General features: G+C 45.2%; 1 protein-coding gene across 7 annotated transcripts in view; it reads right to left on the bottom strand.

Moving 5' to 3' along the window:
- Positions 1 to 15,430, bottom strand: part of NR3C2 (nuclear receptor subfamily 3 group C member 2) — a 233,028-nt gene that overhangs the window by 98,647 nt on the left and 118,951 nt on the right. For 5 of the 7 annotated variants that reach the window (XM_060246663.1, XM_060246666.1, XM_060246660.1 and 2 more), the window contains one exon: positions 2,890 to 3,041. In XM_060246663.1, the coding sequence (XP_060102646.1) occupies positions 2,890 to 3,041 (152 nt within the window). The remainder of the gene's footprint in view (positions 1 to 2,889; positions 3,042 to 15,430) is intronic. The other 2 variants (XM_060246664.1, XM_060246667.1) reach the window with 1 other exon arrangement.

Here is a 15,430-nt window from a genome sequence, read left to right as displayed (position 1 = left end):
ATAGCAACAACCAAGCACTTCATTACCAACAACCTATAAATGATCTGTTGTAAAATGCCTTGCCTCTAATTAATATCTCTCAGCTTTATTAAAATGCAGGGTCCCAAATTGCTTCCTGTTGCATTTTACCATAATTATTATTTATATAGAATTAACAACCTATATGACATTTTACAGAGTGACATACACAAAAAACAGAGATGCCTTGTGAGCTAAAAAATCTAATTTTTTTACAGTGGAAGAAACAAGGTAGAAAGAGAAAGAGCCAATGGATGAAAAGTGGGAAGTCTTGATTCTCCATCCCTACTGCATCCTTAGGACAATAATTGACCATGGCAGAATTCTCATTTTAGGAGAGCAGGAACCAGCAGTATACTGCTTTGCAGTATTGTCAAAGAGAAAAGTTTAAAGTCTGGTGACTAGTAACAGTCAATAGCAGCATAACATTATATTGATAGTACAATTAAACCATTTCTGATGTCATTTATACTTCTGACCCTGCATTACTACAGATTATGCCATTTTGCCACAACTGTGAAATATTCGAGTGAATGGAAGTATCTGAAAACATCTGATTAAACAGTACTGAATTCCAAGGGGACACTGATTTTGAGAAAAGAAATTAAAGAAACTGCAGTCTCTAATGGAAAATTATTGGTTCTATTAGCGTTGAATTAATAGGAGAACATAACGTATAGATTGTGCTAACAGATGATGCAGACAAAAACAATACATGCCAGAATGCAATAAAACAGACAGATCCAATAAAGCCTTTGAAATCTATCCTGTGAGAACTAAGTACTTTGTAAAAAAAATTTAAATGTTTATATTTTAAATTATTTCCCAGTTATTAAACTATCTGAATACATTCCTTACTTCACACAAAACGACTTCATAGACTACTGTAACATGATTTCATGTTATAAATCATTTTAATCTTCATATATAAGCACAATCTCCTTAAGAGCTAGATCATATACACTAAATAGCATTATGGGGTCTTTAGGGAGCAATTCACAAAGTGCAGTGTAGGTTGAGTTTACAGAAAGCAACAATTAAATAAAACAGCTTTCTGGTTATGGTTAGTTCAAAGTCCTGAAGTCAAAATGAAAAGTGAACTTTTGCTGCCTCTTTGCCCTGCAGAGAGATATTTCATGTACAACTGCATACACCGTTTCAATTCAGATATCACATCTAAACCAGCCATTGTTCAGCTTCAAACATACAGCTGTTAAAAACCTGGACTAAAACTGCCTCTTTCATTTTTTCAGTACTCAACTTCACAAATTCACCCAACCCCTAGACACTGCTACATTAAAGAGATGGGAGTGATGGCTATAATTTGTGGTTTCTAAGTTCAGATGTCAATCCAAACCATACCTGGAATACTTCAGACCATTATTTCTTATTTCATGTTGCTGGATGATTCCAAAAAACACTTTGTCAATTCCAGTCTCACACCAAACAATAATTACGGTTGTTTAACCATGGAATCACACCAAACAATAATTACGGTTGTTTAACCATGGAATGATATCTGAACCAAATCATTAAAAGGGAAGAAGTCATATAGCTGCCATCAAAAGCACCAGTCATGTGTTTCCTCCTTATTTATCATCTCTAGTAAAATAAAATATGTTGTTTAATGTCATTGTTACTAGCACCCTGCCCCCCAGTCAACACATGGCTCTGATGGACTTAGAAGGATGCAGAACAGATCTGAAATTCATTCTTTTGCCCCAATCAATGCGGAAAACCCAAGGACTATAGAGGTGTGTGCATCATATTTTTCACTGAAATGCATAACTTCTCTGTGGCCATTGTCACAGCTCCTTTATAACCTTCATTGCACCCCTCCCTGCTATACCACTTTGATGTCTACCTCTCCAGCATTGCTCTTTAGGAGTAGCCATCTTTGCATTACCATTCATAATAGCCAGCTGAAGACGCACTCATAGTGGAAGCCTATTAAACTCACTGCAAGTGCCATCACCATCTAAAGTGTGCAAAAATGCCCGTTTAGTTTGCTCCTCTTCACTTCTATAAGAATTCAGATTCCACTGATAGTGAGAGGAATGCTTGTGTACAGAGGAGGATGTAGTGGGGGATGCAAAATTGCAAAAGGTGTGTAACTGAGATCAAGAACAAGGAAGGACATGTGGGATGTCTGAATAGCCTTGGTAACGGTCAGGATAAAGAGCCTGGACTGCCAAACAGAGCTGGGACATGGACTACTTTAGAAAAAAAAGCAGGGAATATAGACTACAGATGGGATGTTTTCAGATGGGAAGATTAAGACAGAAGCTTATGGCTTACAGCGATTGTGTTTGAAATGTCTTATTCTCTCTGTGTTTGAGTGGCTTGTAATCACTTATTTTCAGGCACTTGCAACCTAGGCTTGAATGAATGAAAAATGCAGTCCTCTTCAAGTGATTTTTTTAAGTGAGCACATATGCTTATAAAGCTTAAAAGTGTGAGTTCATGGCTGTATAACTATCATGCATAAATCAGCTTTCAGTTACATATTATTATTTATGGATTTCTGAAGCACAGTTGGATGCTTCATCTGCTTGTTTCTACCCAGAATTTCCCTCCAGCTCATGACAGGTTTGGGCATTATTTGTGGCTACAGATGATTCTTTACTTTTATGTTTAGAAAATTCTTTTACTTTTAAGAAACAGATCAGGATTTAAAATAATTGGTTGATGTGACTTAATTTAAAGCTTAAAGGCATACAACATACTATGACCAGGAGTTCTCCAGATAAAGGCAAAGTTGCCATACACCTTTTCAATCATGCAATAATTTTTTCAGGCTCAAGGCACTATGAAGCATGCAATAAAAGCAGTATATAGCTATGTAAAAAAGAATATAAAATAAGGACCCACATGAAGATTTACCTTCCACTGCTCTCTTGAAGAATACTTTACAGCTGCCGCAAGTAACTACTCCATAATGGCATCCAGATGCTTCATCTCCACACACCAAACATACTTTGGAAGGTCTTGAGGATCCAGACGATACACTTCTTAATGAGGAGCTATGAGGAAAAATTAAAAGACCCATGTATTTCAAATTATTCTGGCCATAATATAAACATAAATTTGTTAATTCTATGTGTTAACAATATCTGCAGTATAAAATGTAAGCTGGCACAACCATTTTGAGGGTGATATCTGTGATAATTGTTCTTGATAGGATATATGGCATATACTGATTTAAAGTAAGCATGAAAACACTCACAAAAAATAATTTACCTATGTCTTGGAGTCTACTACTACACATTTCTCAAAATCACCAAGGTAAAATATTTAATAATATATTTATTCTATTACAGCAAAATCATCAAGGCAAAATATTTACTCTATTACAGCAGGCTCCCCATTAAGAAGAACACTTTTTGCACACGATCAAGGACATTTTTGACAACTGAATGCAGACATATGTAGCATAAATGATAAATGAAATCTTATCACAATTTGTTTAGAAATCTAAACCCACACTTTAGTGTTAGTTCTGATTTAAACACAGTAAATACAAACTTCACTGAATTTCACTGAAAGGAATCCCCCCCCCCAATCTTCACACTTACAGTAATCAGATTCTGTTCTACACAACCATCCCACACTGACCCACATTTATGCATAGTGAAAGCAGACTGCTAGATTTCTCGCAAGAATACTGAGAATGGTTTTATCCCTCCAACAATACTGATAGCGTCTGCTTCCCGCTCACTATTTGTGAATACCTTACCTACCTAATGACTATAGTTCTTAGCACATGCTCTCAAGGAATGGAGATAAGGAGGGGGTGAACAAAAAACTTGCTGTTATCTTCCCACAGTAGTGGAACAGGAGAGGTGCCTCAGGATGGATGTTTTGAGGGAAATGTAATTTCACCTTACCCTCCTACTACCAGCTATCCCACTTGCTCTGCAGAGTCCTCCTTGTTTGCCTTCCAAGTACCAGCCCTGCTTAGCTTCCAAAAGACTACACTATGGTCACCACTCTACCTTCCAGCCCAAGTGCAGTTAGGAAAAATTAAATATTATGTCCTCTATATTTAGCATAGGCAAGGATAAGAGATTTCGATTTTCTACTACAGTTTTTCATTTTGCACTCAACTTCACATACAGCTTTGGTGACCAATATCATCTTAAAAAGTAAAGCAGAAGAATACACAATGCAAAGCAGGCTTAAAATAAAATTTTAAGACTGTCACTATCTACAGGGTCCATAGATCTGAAACAACAGTCTTTAAATTGCACCTGGAGAGTATCAGTTTGACAATGCAGATGTTGGCATATTAGTATGATTTGTTTCTACTAGCAGACATCCATTAACAGTTCTGCAGACTTTTACTTTTATATTAGTTATTGATAATCCTGTCAGAATATTAGATCTGCTTAATTTAAGGGTTGGTGGTACACATAATAAACCTATAAAATGGGATTCCAAAATCAGCTTGTCCACAGTGGTCATAATATTTATCATGTGCATCATGTCAAGAACATGTATCCTCCATAATCTATAACAGAGTGGATTACATGGTAAGAGCTCTCAACCTGTACAATTTGGCTGGCAATCACATGCCTGTGTTTAAAAGCCTTTCCATCTCAGCATACTGAGAAGACTATAGGTACCTCCTTTGGATTCAACCTCCTCCAAAAAGAGTCAGGAACGTAGACCCATTCAACAAGACAGTTATTCCATCAGAAGTAAAGAACAGTAACTAAGTACTGTTAATACTTCTTTTTTGTAAATTGCTTTGAGAACTTGTGTCAGCAATAGCAGCAGTGAACAGAGAGCATCAGTGCCAAGATTTCCAAAATGCATTTCACACATTTCCCTCTGGCTCCCACCCCACTCTCATCATTTCTCCTACTTCTACACTTTTTTCCCTCTTGGAAATTCAAATCCAGAATAATTGAAACTTGAATAGAATGTCTGCTACAGATAAGGCAACGTACCATCAAGTACTTTGCATCCACAAAGATGCAAGCATGACTAATGAACAGTCAAGAAAGACAAAAGGCTTTTTTTTAAGTAGAAGACTTGTCGAAATGAAGAAAATGCAGAGCGCAAATTAAAACAAATGCAAGTTGATAATGGCAAACAAAAATCAATTTGAAGGGTATATTGTTAAAAATTTAGAAAGACAATAAGAATTCCTTTTAAAATATCAGAAGCTAAAAACCAGCTGGGAAGGGGAGCTGTTGGACAAGGAAGGTATGCAAGGAGTGATGCAGGAAGTTAGAAAGAATGCAGAAAGCAGAATGAATGCTTTGCAATGATCTTGATTATGGAAGATGCTGGATAGATACCAAAGCCAGAACTCCTGTTTTTAGGGAAAGTATCTAAAGAACACAGATGACAAGAGATGATATTATAATGCTACCTAACAAATTAAATAGTAGCAGGTCATTAGTTCTGGATAGCATTACCCTAGAGTTCTTAAGTAATTCAAAAATGAAAGTTGTTACCCCTTAAAATGCCATTTTAATCTAAAACTAGCCTTCTTGCTCTAAGATTGAATGGTATCAGGCCTAATTTCTGAAAAAGAACTGGGGGGGGGGGCTAATGTTAGGGATTGGGGGTGAGTTAGACTATGTCTGTTTGGGGTAAACTGACAGAAAGCATTATTAAAGAACATAACTATCAAGCAATACACAACAATGGACTTTACTGAGAAAGGTATCAGCATAGCTTCACCATATGCTTCTGTTTTGCCAACCTATGAGATTTCTTTCATTAGTATACGAATAAAAATAATCCAAAAGATATTATGTACTTGGACTTCCAAAAAGCACATCAAAGGCTCTTGAGTAAGAAGAAGTCAAAGTAAAAAAAGACAGATCCTCTTATGGATTAGTAAGTGGTTAAATAGCGGAAAGCAGAGGTTACATGTAAATTGAATATTCTCACAATAGAGCAGTGGGATGCTATTTCATGGATATGTATTGGGATGGGTTTTACTGCAGTAATCAGGAACCAGGATGAACAGCAACATGACTAAACTGGCTGATGATATCACCTTATTCACATCTTTGCTATGGCCACATTTGGAATGATTTGCACATTTCTGCAGTCCCAACCTCAAAATTATATTATAGAGCTATAAAAACTGCCGGAGAGGTCAATAAAATGATCAAGAAGTTGGATCACCTTCCCTATGAGAAAATTCTGGGTGGTTCTTATTTAGTAAACAGAGAAGTAAGGGGGAACATGACAGGTTTATAAAATGATGACTATTGCTATAAAGCTATGAATTTTCTCCCAAAAATCAGTATCATGCAATGAAACTGATAGACAATAAATTAATACAGTACATTCAGGACAAAGGGAAGTATTCATACAGTGGATAAATGTGAATGAATTCAGTGAATGAATTTGGGGCCACAAGACGTAGTAACGGGCAGAGGGCAGAGGGAGAGAATTATTAGCCTTAGGAGCGTCACGGGATGCACTGTGAAACATTTGGACAACCATAGGACTTGGAAGAACTTTTGTCACATCCTCTCCATATGTTCCCTTGGGACATAAACCCCAGAATGCCTTTGGAGCAACGCTCTTTGTTTCTTGTTGTTACCTGGAATACTGGGGGTACACATTTATCTGCTTTCACAAGTGCACCTCCAAACTACTGGATTGAAGGAACTTCAGTATGTGCTAGAACACACAAACCTGGTTAACATCTCTGGTAGGGATTTGAAATAGCACACAGTGAGAGACAGTACTTGAGAGTTTTAGTTAGGGTTACCAGTTCTGGTTTGAGAAATACCTGGAAATTTGGAGACAGAGCCTGAGAATGGCAGGATGAGGGGAGGGGAGGGAGTTCAACATGAGTATAAATGCCATAGAGTCCACCATCCATAGTGGCCATTTTCTTCAGGTGAACTAATTACTATCACCTAAAGCTAGGGTGACCATAATGTCTGAAGGCCAGCCAGGGACACCTTGGGGGGGGGGGTGGAAGGTAGGGGTTCAGCAGCACGCCGAAGCAGCCTGTCACAGGTCGAGATGCAGGACAGGAACCCGGAAGTGACCGACAGGCTGCTTCAGCGTGCCGCTGCGCCGGCCCCCTGGGCCCCACAACGATGGGACCGATGCCACAGGGACGGGCTCGAAACACTCTATGACCCCTCAAAAGAACAGCAGTCTAGCTCGCTTCCCCCGAGCCCTGCCACCATAAGCCTCAAGGGGGCTCATTTTGCGGCATCTCCCGGCGGGAGGGTGGCATCCGCACGGGACACATATCAAATGAAAGAGGGGGCGCAGGGCTATCAGAAACAGCCGGCAGAGGGAGTCGCGAGACCACCCCACTGGGGGATCCACACCCCGAAAGTGATGAAGGTGGCGCAGATAGAGCCAACAGAGCAAACAGGACAAAATAAATAGGCTGCATTATGCAGCACAGTTGAGAAAGTGCCTTATCCCATATACTGATGAAGTAAATACAGGATCTGAGAACAAAATTGCACCAGAAGACACAAACACAAAGCTCCCTTACACTGAATCAGTGCTTGGGTCCACCAAAGTCAGTATTGTCCACTCCAGTCACAAACACAAAGCTCCCTTACACTGAATCAGTGCTTGGGTCCACCAAAGTCAGTATTGTCCACTCCAGTCACAAACACAAAGCTCCCTTACACTGAATCAGTGCTTGGGTCCACCAAAGTCAGTATTGTCCACTCCAGTCACAAACACAAAGCTCCCTTACACTGAATCAGTGCTTGGGTCCACCAAAGTCAGTATTGTCACATAAGAACATAAGAGAAGCCCTGTTGGATCAGGCCAGTGGCCCATCCAGTCCAACACTCTGCGTCACATAAGAACATAAGAGAAGCCCTGTTGGATCAGGCCAGTGGCCCATCCAGTCCAACACACTGTGTCACATAAGAACATAAGAGAAGCCCTGTTGGATCAGGCCAGTGGCCCATCCAGTCCAACACACTGTGTCACATAAGAACATAAGAGAAGCCCTGTTGGATTAGGCCAGTGGCCCATCCAGTCCAACACTCTGCGTCACATAAGAACATAAGAGAAGCCCTGTTGGATCAGGCCAGTGGCCCATCCAGTCCAACACACTGTGTCACATAAGAACATAAGAGAAGCCCTGTTGGATCAGGCCAGTGGCCCATCCAGTCCAACACACTGTGTCACATAAGAACATAAGAGAAGCCCTGTTGGATCAGGCCAGTGGCCCATCCAGTCCAACACACTGTGTCACATAAGAACATAAGAGAAGCCCTGTTGGATCAGGCCAGTGGCCCATTCATAAGAACATAAGAACATAAGAGAAGCCATGTTGGATCAGGCCAACGGCCCATCAAGTCCAACACTCTGTGTCACACAGTGGCAAAAAATGTTATATACACACATACACTGTGGCTAATAGCCACTGGTGGACCTGTGCTCCATACACTGTGGCTAATAGCCACTGATGGACCTGTGCTCCATATTTTTATCTAAACCCCTCTTGAAGGTGGCTATACTTGTGGCCGCCACCACCTCCTGTGGCAGTGAATTCCACATGTTAATCACCCTTTGGGTGAAGAAGTACTTCCTTTTATCCGTCTTAACCTGTCTGCTCAGCAATTTCATCGAATGCCCACGAGTTCTTGTATTGTGAGAAAGGGAGAAAAGTACTTCTTTCTCTACTTTCTCCATTCCATGCATTATCTTGTAAACCTCTATCATGTCACCCCGCAGTCGACGTTTCTCCAAGCTAAAGAGTCCCAAGCGTTTCAACCTTTCTTCATAGGGAAAGTGCTCCAGCCCTTTAATCATTCTAGTTGCCCTTCTCTGCACCTTCTCTAAAGCTATAATATCCTTTTTGAGGTGCGGCGACCAGAACTGCACACAGTACTCCAAATGAGACCGCACCATCGATTTATACAGGGGCATTATGATACTGGCTGATTTGTTTTCAATTCCCTTCCTAATAATTCCCAGCATGGCATTGGCCTTTTTTATTGCAAACGCACACTGTCTTGACACTTTCAGTAAGTTATCTATCATGACCCCAAGATCTCTCTCTTGATCAGTCTCTGCCAGTTCACACCCCATCAACTTGTATTTGTAGCTGGGATTCTTAGCCCCAATGTGCATTACTTTGCACTTGGCCACATTGAACCGCATCTGCCACGTTGACGCCCACTCACCCAGCCTCAACAGATCCCTTTGGAGTTCCTCACAATCCTCTCTGGTTCTCACCACCCTGAACAATTTAGTGTCATCCGCAAACTTGGCCACTTCACTGCTCACTCCGAACTCTAAATCATTTATGAACAAGTTAAAAAGCATGGGACCCAGTACCGAGCCCTGCGGCACCCCACTGCTTACCGTCCTCCACTGCGAAGACTGCCCATTTATACTCACTCTCTGCTTCCTATTACTCAGCCAGTTTTTGATCCACAAGAGGACCTGTCCTTTTACTCCATGATTCTCAAGCTTTCTAAGGAGCCTTTGATGAGGAACTTTATCAAAAGCTTTCTGGAAGTCAAGGTAAACAACATCTATCGGGTCTCCTTTGTCCACATGTTTGTTCACCGCCTCAAAGAAATGCAACAGGTTAGTGAGGCAAGATCTTCCCTTGCAGAACCCATGCTGAGTCTTCCTCAATAACCCGTGTTCATCAATGTGCCTACTCATTCTGTCCTTGATAATGGTTTCTACCAACTTTCCCGGTATTGAAGTCAGACTGACTGGCCTGTAGTTTCCCGGATCTCCTCTGGAACCTTTTTTAAAGATGGGGGTGACATTTGCTACCTTCCAGTCCTCAGGAATGGAGGCAGATTTCAATGAAAGATTACAGATTTTTGTTAGAAGATCCACAAGTTCAACTTTGAGTTCCTTCAGAACTCTCGGATGTATGCCATCCGGACCCGGTGACTTATTAGTTTTTAATTTGTCTATCAGTTGTAGGACCTCCTCGTTTGTCACCTCAATCTGACTCAGGTCTTTCAACACCCCTTCCAAAATTAGTGGTTCTGGGGCGGGCAAAAAGTTCTCGTCTTCTACAGTGAAGACGGAGGCAAAAAATTCATTTAGCTTTTCAGCCATTTCCCTATCCTCCTTCAGTAATCCTTTTACCCCATGGTCATCCAAGGGCCCCACTGCCTCCCTGGCTGGTTTCCTACTTCTAATATATTTGAAGAAAGTTTTATTGTTGGTCTTTATGTTTTTTGCAATATGCTCCTCATAGTCCCTTTTTGCCTGCCTGATCACAGTCTTGCATTTGATTTGCCACAGCCTGTGTTCCCTTTTACTAATCTCACTTGGACTGGTTTTCCACCGCTTAAAGGAGTCCTTCTTACCTTTTACAGCTTCCATTACTTTATTTGTTAACCACGCAGGCCTTTTCTTATGCCTGTTTGTGCCTTTCCTAACTTGTGGTATGTATTTTATCTGAGCTTCTAGGATTATAGTTTTAAATAGCGTCCAAGCTTTCTCAAGGGTTTTGACCGTATGTACCTTTCCTTTCAGTTTCTTCCTCACATGCCTCCTCATCTCAGTGTATTTACCCCTTTTAAAGTTAAACGTGGTTGTGGTGGTCTTTTTGGACAACTCCCTATTTATACAAACGGTGAAATCAATAACATTATGGTCACTGCTCCCAAGCGGCGCAATCACTTTTACATCTCTCACCAAGTCTTGGGCATTACTTAGGACCAAATCCAGGATCGCCCCACCCCTGGTAGGTTCTGAGACCATCTGCTCCATAGCACAGTCATTGAGAGCATCAAGAAACTCAATCTCTTTCTCTCGACCAGAACACATATTGACCCAATCAATCTGCGGGTAGTTAAAATCACCTATTACAACACAGTTTTTACGTTTAGCCGCTATCTTTAAGCCTTCCATCATATTATAATCGTCCTCTCTCTTTTGATTTGGTGGGCGATAACAAACTCCCATAGTTAAATTTCCTTTTGGGCCCTCTATTTCAACCCAAAGCATTTCTAAAAGTGAATCTAATTCTCTGATCTCAGCCTTACTGGACCGTATATCCTCTCTGACATACAGAGCCACCCCACCTCCAACCCTTCCCTCCCTATCCTTCCGATATAGCTTATATCCAGGAATCACCGTGTCCCACTGATTCTCCTCATTCCACCAAGTTTCTGAAATTCCCACAATGTCTATGTTTTCTCCCAGCACTAAACATTCCAATTCACCAATTTTACTTTGAACACTTCTAGCATTTGCATACAAACATCTATAATTTCCCAGGCGAGCTAGGCCCGCCACCTTCCTCCTGCCGCCTCGAGACACTGGCAGACAGTCCATATTGTTTGTCACCTTCACAGTGGACAACTCCGGTCCGTTACCCGGTAGAAAAATAGCAGCTAACCCTTCATCTCTTTGAGACGAGTCCTCCCGAACCAGAGACATTTCATCTCCTGTCGGCTTTCCCCCAAGATTTAGTTTAAAAACTGCTCTGCCACCTTTTTGATTTTAAGCGCCAGCAGCCTGGTTCCATCCGGGGACAAGTGGAGACCGTCTCTTTTGTACAGCTCCCGCTTGTTCCAGAAAGCATCCCAGTGCCTAACAAACTTAAACCCTTCCTCCTTACACCATCGTCTCATCCACACATTGAGACTTCTAATTTGTGCCTGTCTCTCCTGCCCTGCACGTGGAACAGGTAGCACTTCCGAGAAGGCTACCTTGGAGGTCCTGGCCTTAAGTTTCCCGCCTAGCAGCCTAAATTTTTCCTCCAGGACCTCACGACTGCATTTCCCCACATCGTTGGTGCCAACATGCACCACGACCACAGGCTCCTCCCCAGCACTGTCTATCAGTCTATCTACTACACGCGTAATGTCCGCTACCTTCGCACCAGGCAGGCAAGTCACCATACGGTCAGTACGCGGTTTCGCCACCCGGCTGTCTACTTGCCTAATGATCGAATCACCAACTACCAATACCCCCCCTCTCCCCCTGCTCAGGGATGGTTCCTTGGCGCGAAAGGATTCCCGCTCACCGACCGAAGAAGAGGTCCCTTCTGAGGGCGCATTCCCCTTATCCTCAGCACGGTGCCCTGTTCCCTCTCGACCCTCACGCTCTCTGGCAGCAACGGGGCTGCTACGTTCAGAGCGGGGCTCATCTAATACGCCCCCGAGAGTCTTCCCCAAGTGCCTAACTGACCGTCTCTGCTTCTCCAGGGCAGTCACCTCGGCCTCAAGGGTACGAACTCGTTCCCTGAGGACCAGAAGCTCCTTGCATCGAGCACACACCCAAGACTTCTGTCCTTTGGGCAGATAGTCATACATGTGACACTCAGTGCAAAACACTGGAAAGCCCCCAACCCCCTGCTGGCATTCTATCTTCATTGTATATATATATATATATTAAAATATACAGTCCTCTTTAAATGCTGTTTAAGTGGCTCCCCTTCTGGCGGGTCAACTTACCTAAACTTACCTTATTGGGAACTTACCTTATTTGGAGAACAAGGAAGCCAGGGATCTGGGTTCCTGCTCCTTAGAGAGCCCCTAGGCGAAGAGCCCTTTAGCTCTCGCCCTTCGGCTCGCGCCAAAGGCTCGCGCCTTTGGCAAGGCGCAGCTTAAAATGCAAAGAGGTGGAGCAGGGCACTCCTCAGCAATCACTCTCAATCAGCAGCAATCACTCTCAATCTCTTTCACCCTTAAGGCAGTCAACCAAACAAAGAGCAGTCAACCAAACAAAGAGCAATTCAGTCAGGAAGGGAGGAGGGAGGGAGGGAAGGGAGGGAAGGAAGGAAGAAAGGAAGGAAGGGAGGAGGGAGGGAGGGAAGGGAAGGGAGGGAGGGAGGGAGGGAAGGAAGGAAGGAAGGGAGGAGGGAGGGAAGGAAGGAAGGGAGGGAGGGAGGGAGGGAAGGAAGGAAGGGAGGGAGGGAGGGAGGGAGGAAGGAAGGAAGGAAGGAAGGAAGGAAGGAAGGAAGGAAGGAAGGAAGGAAGGAAGGAAGGAAGGAAGGAAGGAAGGAAGGAAGGAAGGAAGGAGGGAGGGAGGGAGGGAGGGAGGGAGGGAGGGAGGGAGGGAGGGAGGGAGGAGGGAGGGAGGGAGGGAAGGAAAGAAGGAAGGCCAGCCGCCCCCCCCCGCTAGCCGCCCCCCCGCTTTTGGCTTACCTGGATCCAGGGCGGTGGCGGCCTCTCCTCCGGTCTGCTGGCGGGGCTGGCGGCGGCTGCGGAGGCCAGAGAGGCCGGCGCTGGTCTCTGGAGGCCTCCAGGGACCAGCGCTGGCCTCTCCACGCTGCCTCCGCTGGCCTCTGGAGGCCTCCAGGGACCAGCGCAGGCCTCTCCACGATGCCTCCGTTGGCCTCTGGAGGCCTCCAGGGACCAGCGCAGGCCTCTCCACGAAGCCTCCGCTGGCCTCTGGAGGCCTCCAGGGACCAGCGCAGGCCTCTCCACGGAGCCTCCGCTGGCCTCTGGAGGCCTCCAGGGACCAGCGCAGGCCTCTCCACGATGCCTCCGCTGGCCTCTGGAGGCCTCCAGGGACCAGCGCAGGCCTCTCCACGGAGCCTCCGCTGGCCTCTGGAGGCCTCCAGGGACCAGCGCAGGCCTCTCCACGATGCCTCCGCTGGCCTCTGGAGGCCTCCAGGGACCAGCGCAGGCCTCTCCACCGAGCCTCCGCTGGCCTCTGGAGGCCTCCAGGGACCAGCGCAGGCCTCTCCACGGAGCCTCCGCTGGCCTCTGGAGGCCTCCAGGGACCAGCGCAGGCCTCTCCACGATGCCTCCGCTGGCCTCTGGAGGCCTCCAGGGACCAGCGCAGGCCTCTCCACGGAGCCTCCGCTGGCCTCTGGAGGCCTCCAGGGACCAGCGCAGGCCTCTCCACGGAGCCTCCGCTGGCCTCTGGAGGCCTCCAGGGACCAGCGCAGGCCTCTCCACGATGCCTCCGCTGGCCTCTGGAGGCCTCCAGGGACCAGCGCAGGCCTCTCCACTGAGCCTCCGCTGGCCTCTGGAGGCCTCCAGGGACCAGCGCAGGCCTCTCCACGGAGCCTCCGCTGGCCTCTGGAAGCCTCCAGGGACCAGCGCAGGCCTCTCCACGGAGCCTCCGCTGGCCTCTGGAGGCCTCCAGGGACCAGCGCAGGCCTCTCCACGCTGCCGGCGCTGGCCTCTGGAGGCCTCCAGGGACCAGCGGAGGCCTCTCCGCTGCCGGCGCTGGCCTCTGGAGGCCTCCAGGGACCAGCGCCGGCTTCTCCGGACCCCGCACGTGGGCGGGGATGGCGGGGAGTGAGGCAGCCAGCGTCGCTGTGCGCACGCGCAGGGACGCTGGCTGCCTCACTCCCCGCCTTCCCGGCCAGCGCGCGCGGCCCGCCGGCTCCCCACTGGCTATACCGGGACTTTGTAATGGTCCCGGTATAGGCAGCCCGGGAGCCGGGAATTGGTGGCCAGAACCGGGAAAGTCCCGGGAGACCGGGACGGTCTGGCCACCCTACCTAAAGATCTGTTGTAATAGCTGAAGATCTCCAGCCACAAACTGGAGGTTGGTTTTAATCTTTAATGAACATAAAAATAACAGAACAAGCAAAAAAATGCAGGCAGATTGAAAGAGCAGGTAGTCTGGGGAACTAGACTGCCTATAGGATTACAGAAGCATTTGCAAAATAAATGACAATAAGTAAATTAGATGATCCATGATGGAAGCTGTCTGAGTTATGCTAGATAAATCATTCCTTGGGCTAGTCCAAAATCAGTCCCCATCCTCATTGTTTGGTAAGAGCATACCAGCATCCACAAAAGGGGGGCTGAAGGTCAGGGGGTGAGGGTTTTGCATTTACTGAGTGGCATTTGGAGCAGAGAAAGGAAAAGGATACATTGAGTGAGCAAGGAGGCTAGGAATGGAGGGGAAGCAGATTAAAGAAGCAAAGCCATAAAAAATTCATATGTTGCCTAAAAACTTACTTACTAATCCAGCAGTCTCCATGCAGTTAAAGAGGTCCAAAGTAGTGAGGGTCCAGGTGGAAAAAAAGGGTCTGGGGCTTATTATTTCAACAGTGGAAGAGGAATCTTGGGGATCAGGCTGAATTTTTATAACCCCTAAATCTTGTCATGTAGTAGCAGATAAACAATCTGAGATGGAACTAAACCTTATTTGTTTATGCCATTTGCTTTTAATTCTGTTTTTTCTGCACATTTACTGTTAGGGCTATCCTACCTAAACCCTGTTGGGGGTGCTCTTAGATCTTCTCAATACTTTGAGCAAATTTTCAGAAGTCTGCCCATGACTGGGGGAATTCGGGATGCTCTGTGATTGAAGAAACTCCAGGAATCTTCTTACCATTGGGAAACAGAATCCAGAATGGCTGACTTGGAGCAACGCTTCCTAGACTCCCACCCACTCATACCTACCTTATACCTGCATTATATTGATGACATCTTTATGGTCTGGACACATGGTAAAAAAGCCCTGGATGCATTCCATCAGGCTTTCAATGACTTTCACCCTA

Source organism: Heteronotia binoei, chromosome 9 (genome assembly GCF_032191835.1).
Source record: "Heteronotia binoei isolate CCM8104 ecotype False Entrance Well chromosome 9, APGP_CSIRO_Hbin_v1, whole genome shotgun sequence".
NCBI classification, from domain to species: Eukaryota; Metazoa; Chordata; class Lepidosauria; order Squamata; family Gekkonidae; genus Heteronotia; species Heteronotia binoei.
Note: the sequence above shows the minus strand (reverse complement) of the source record. Positions and strands in the feature narration are given on the sequence as shown.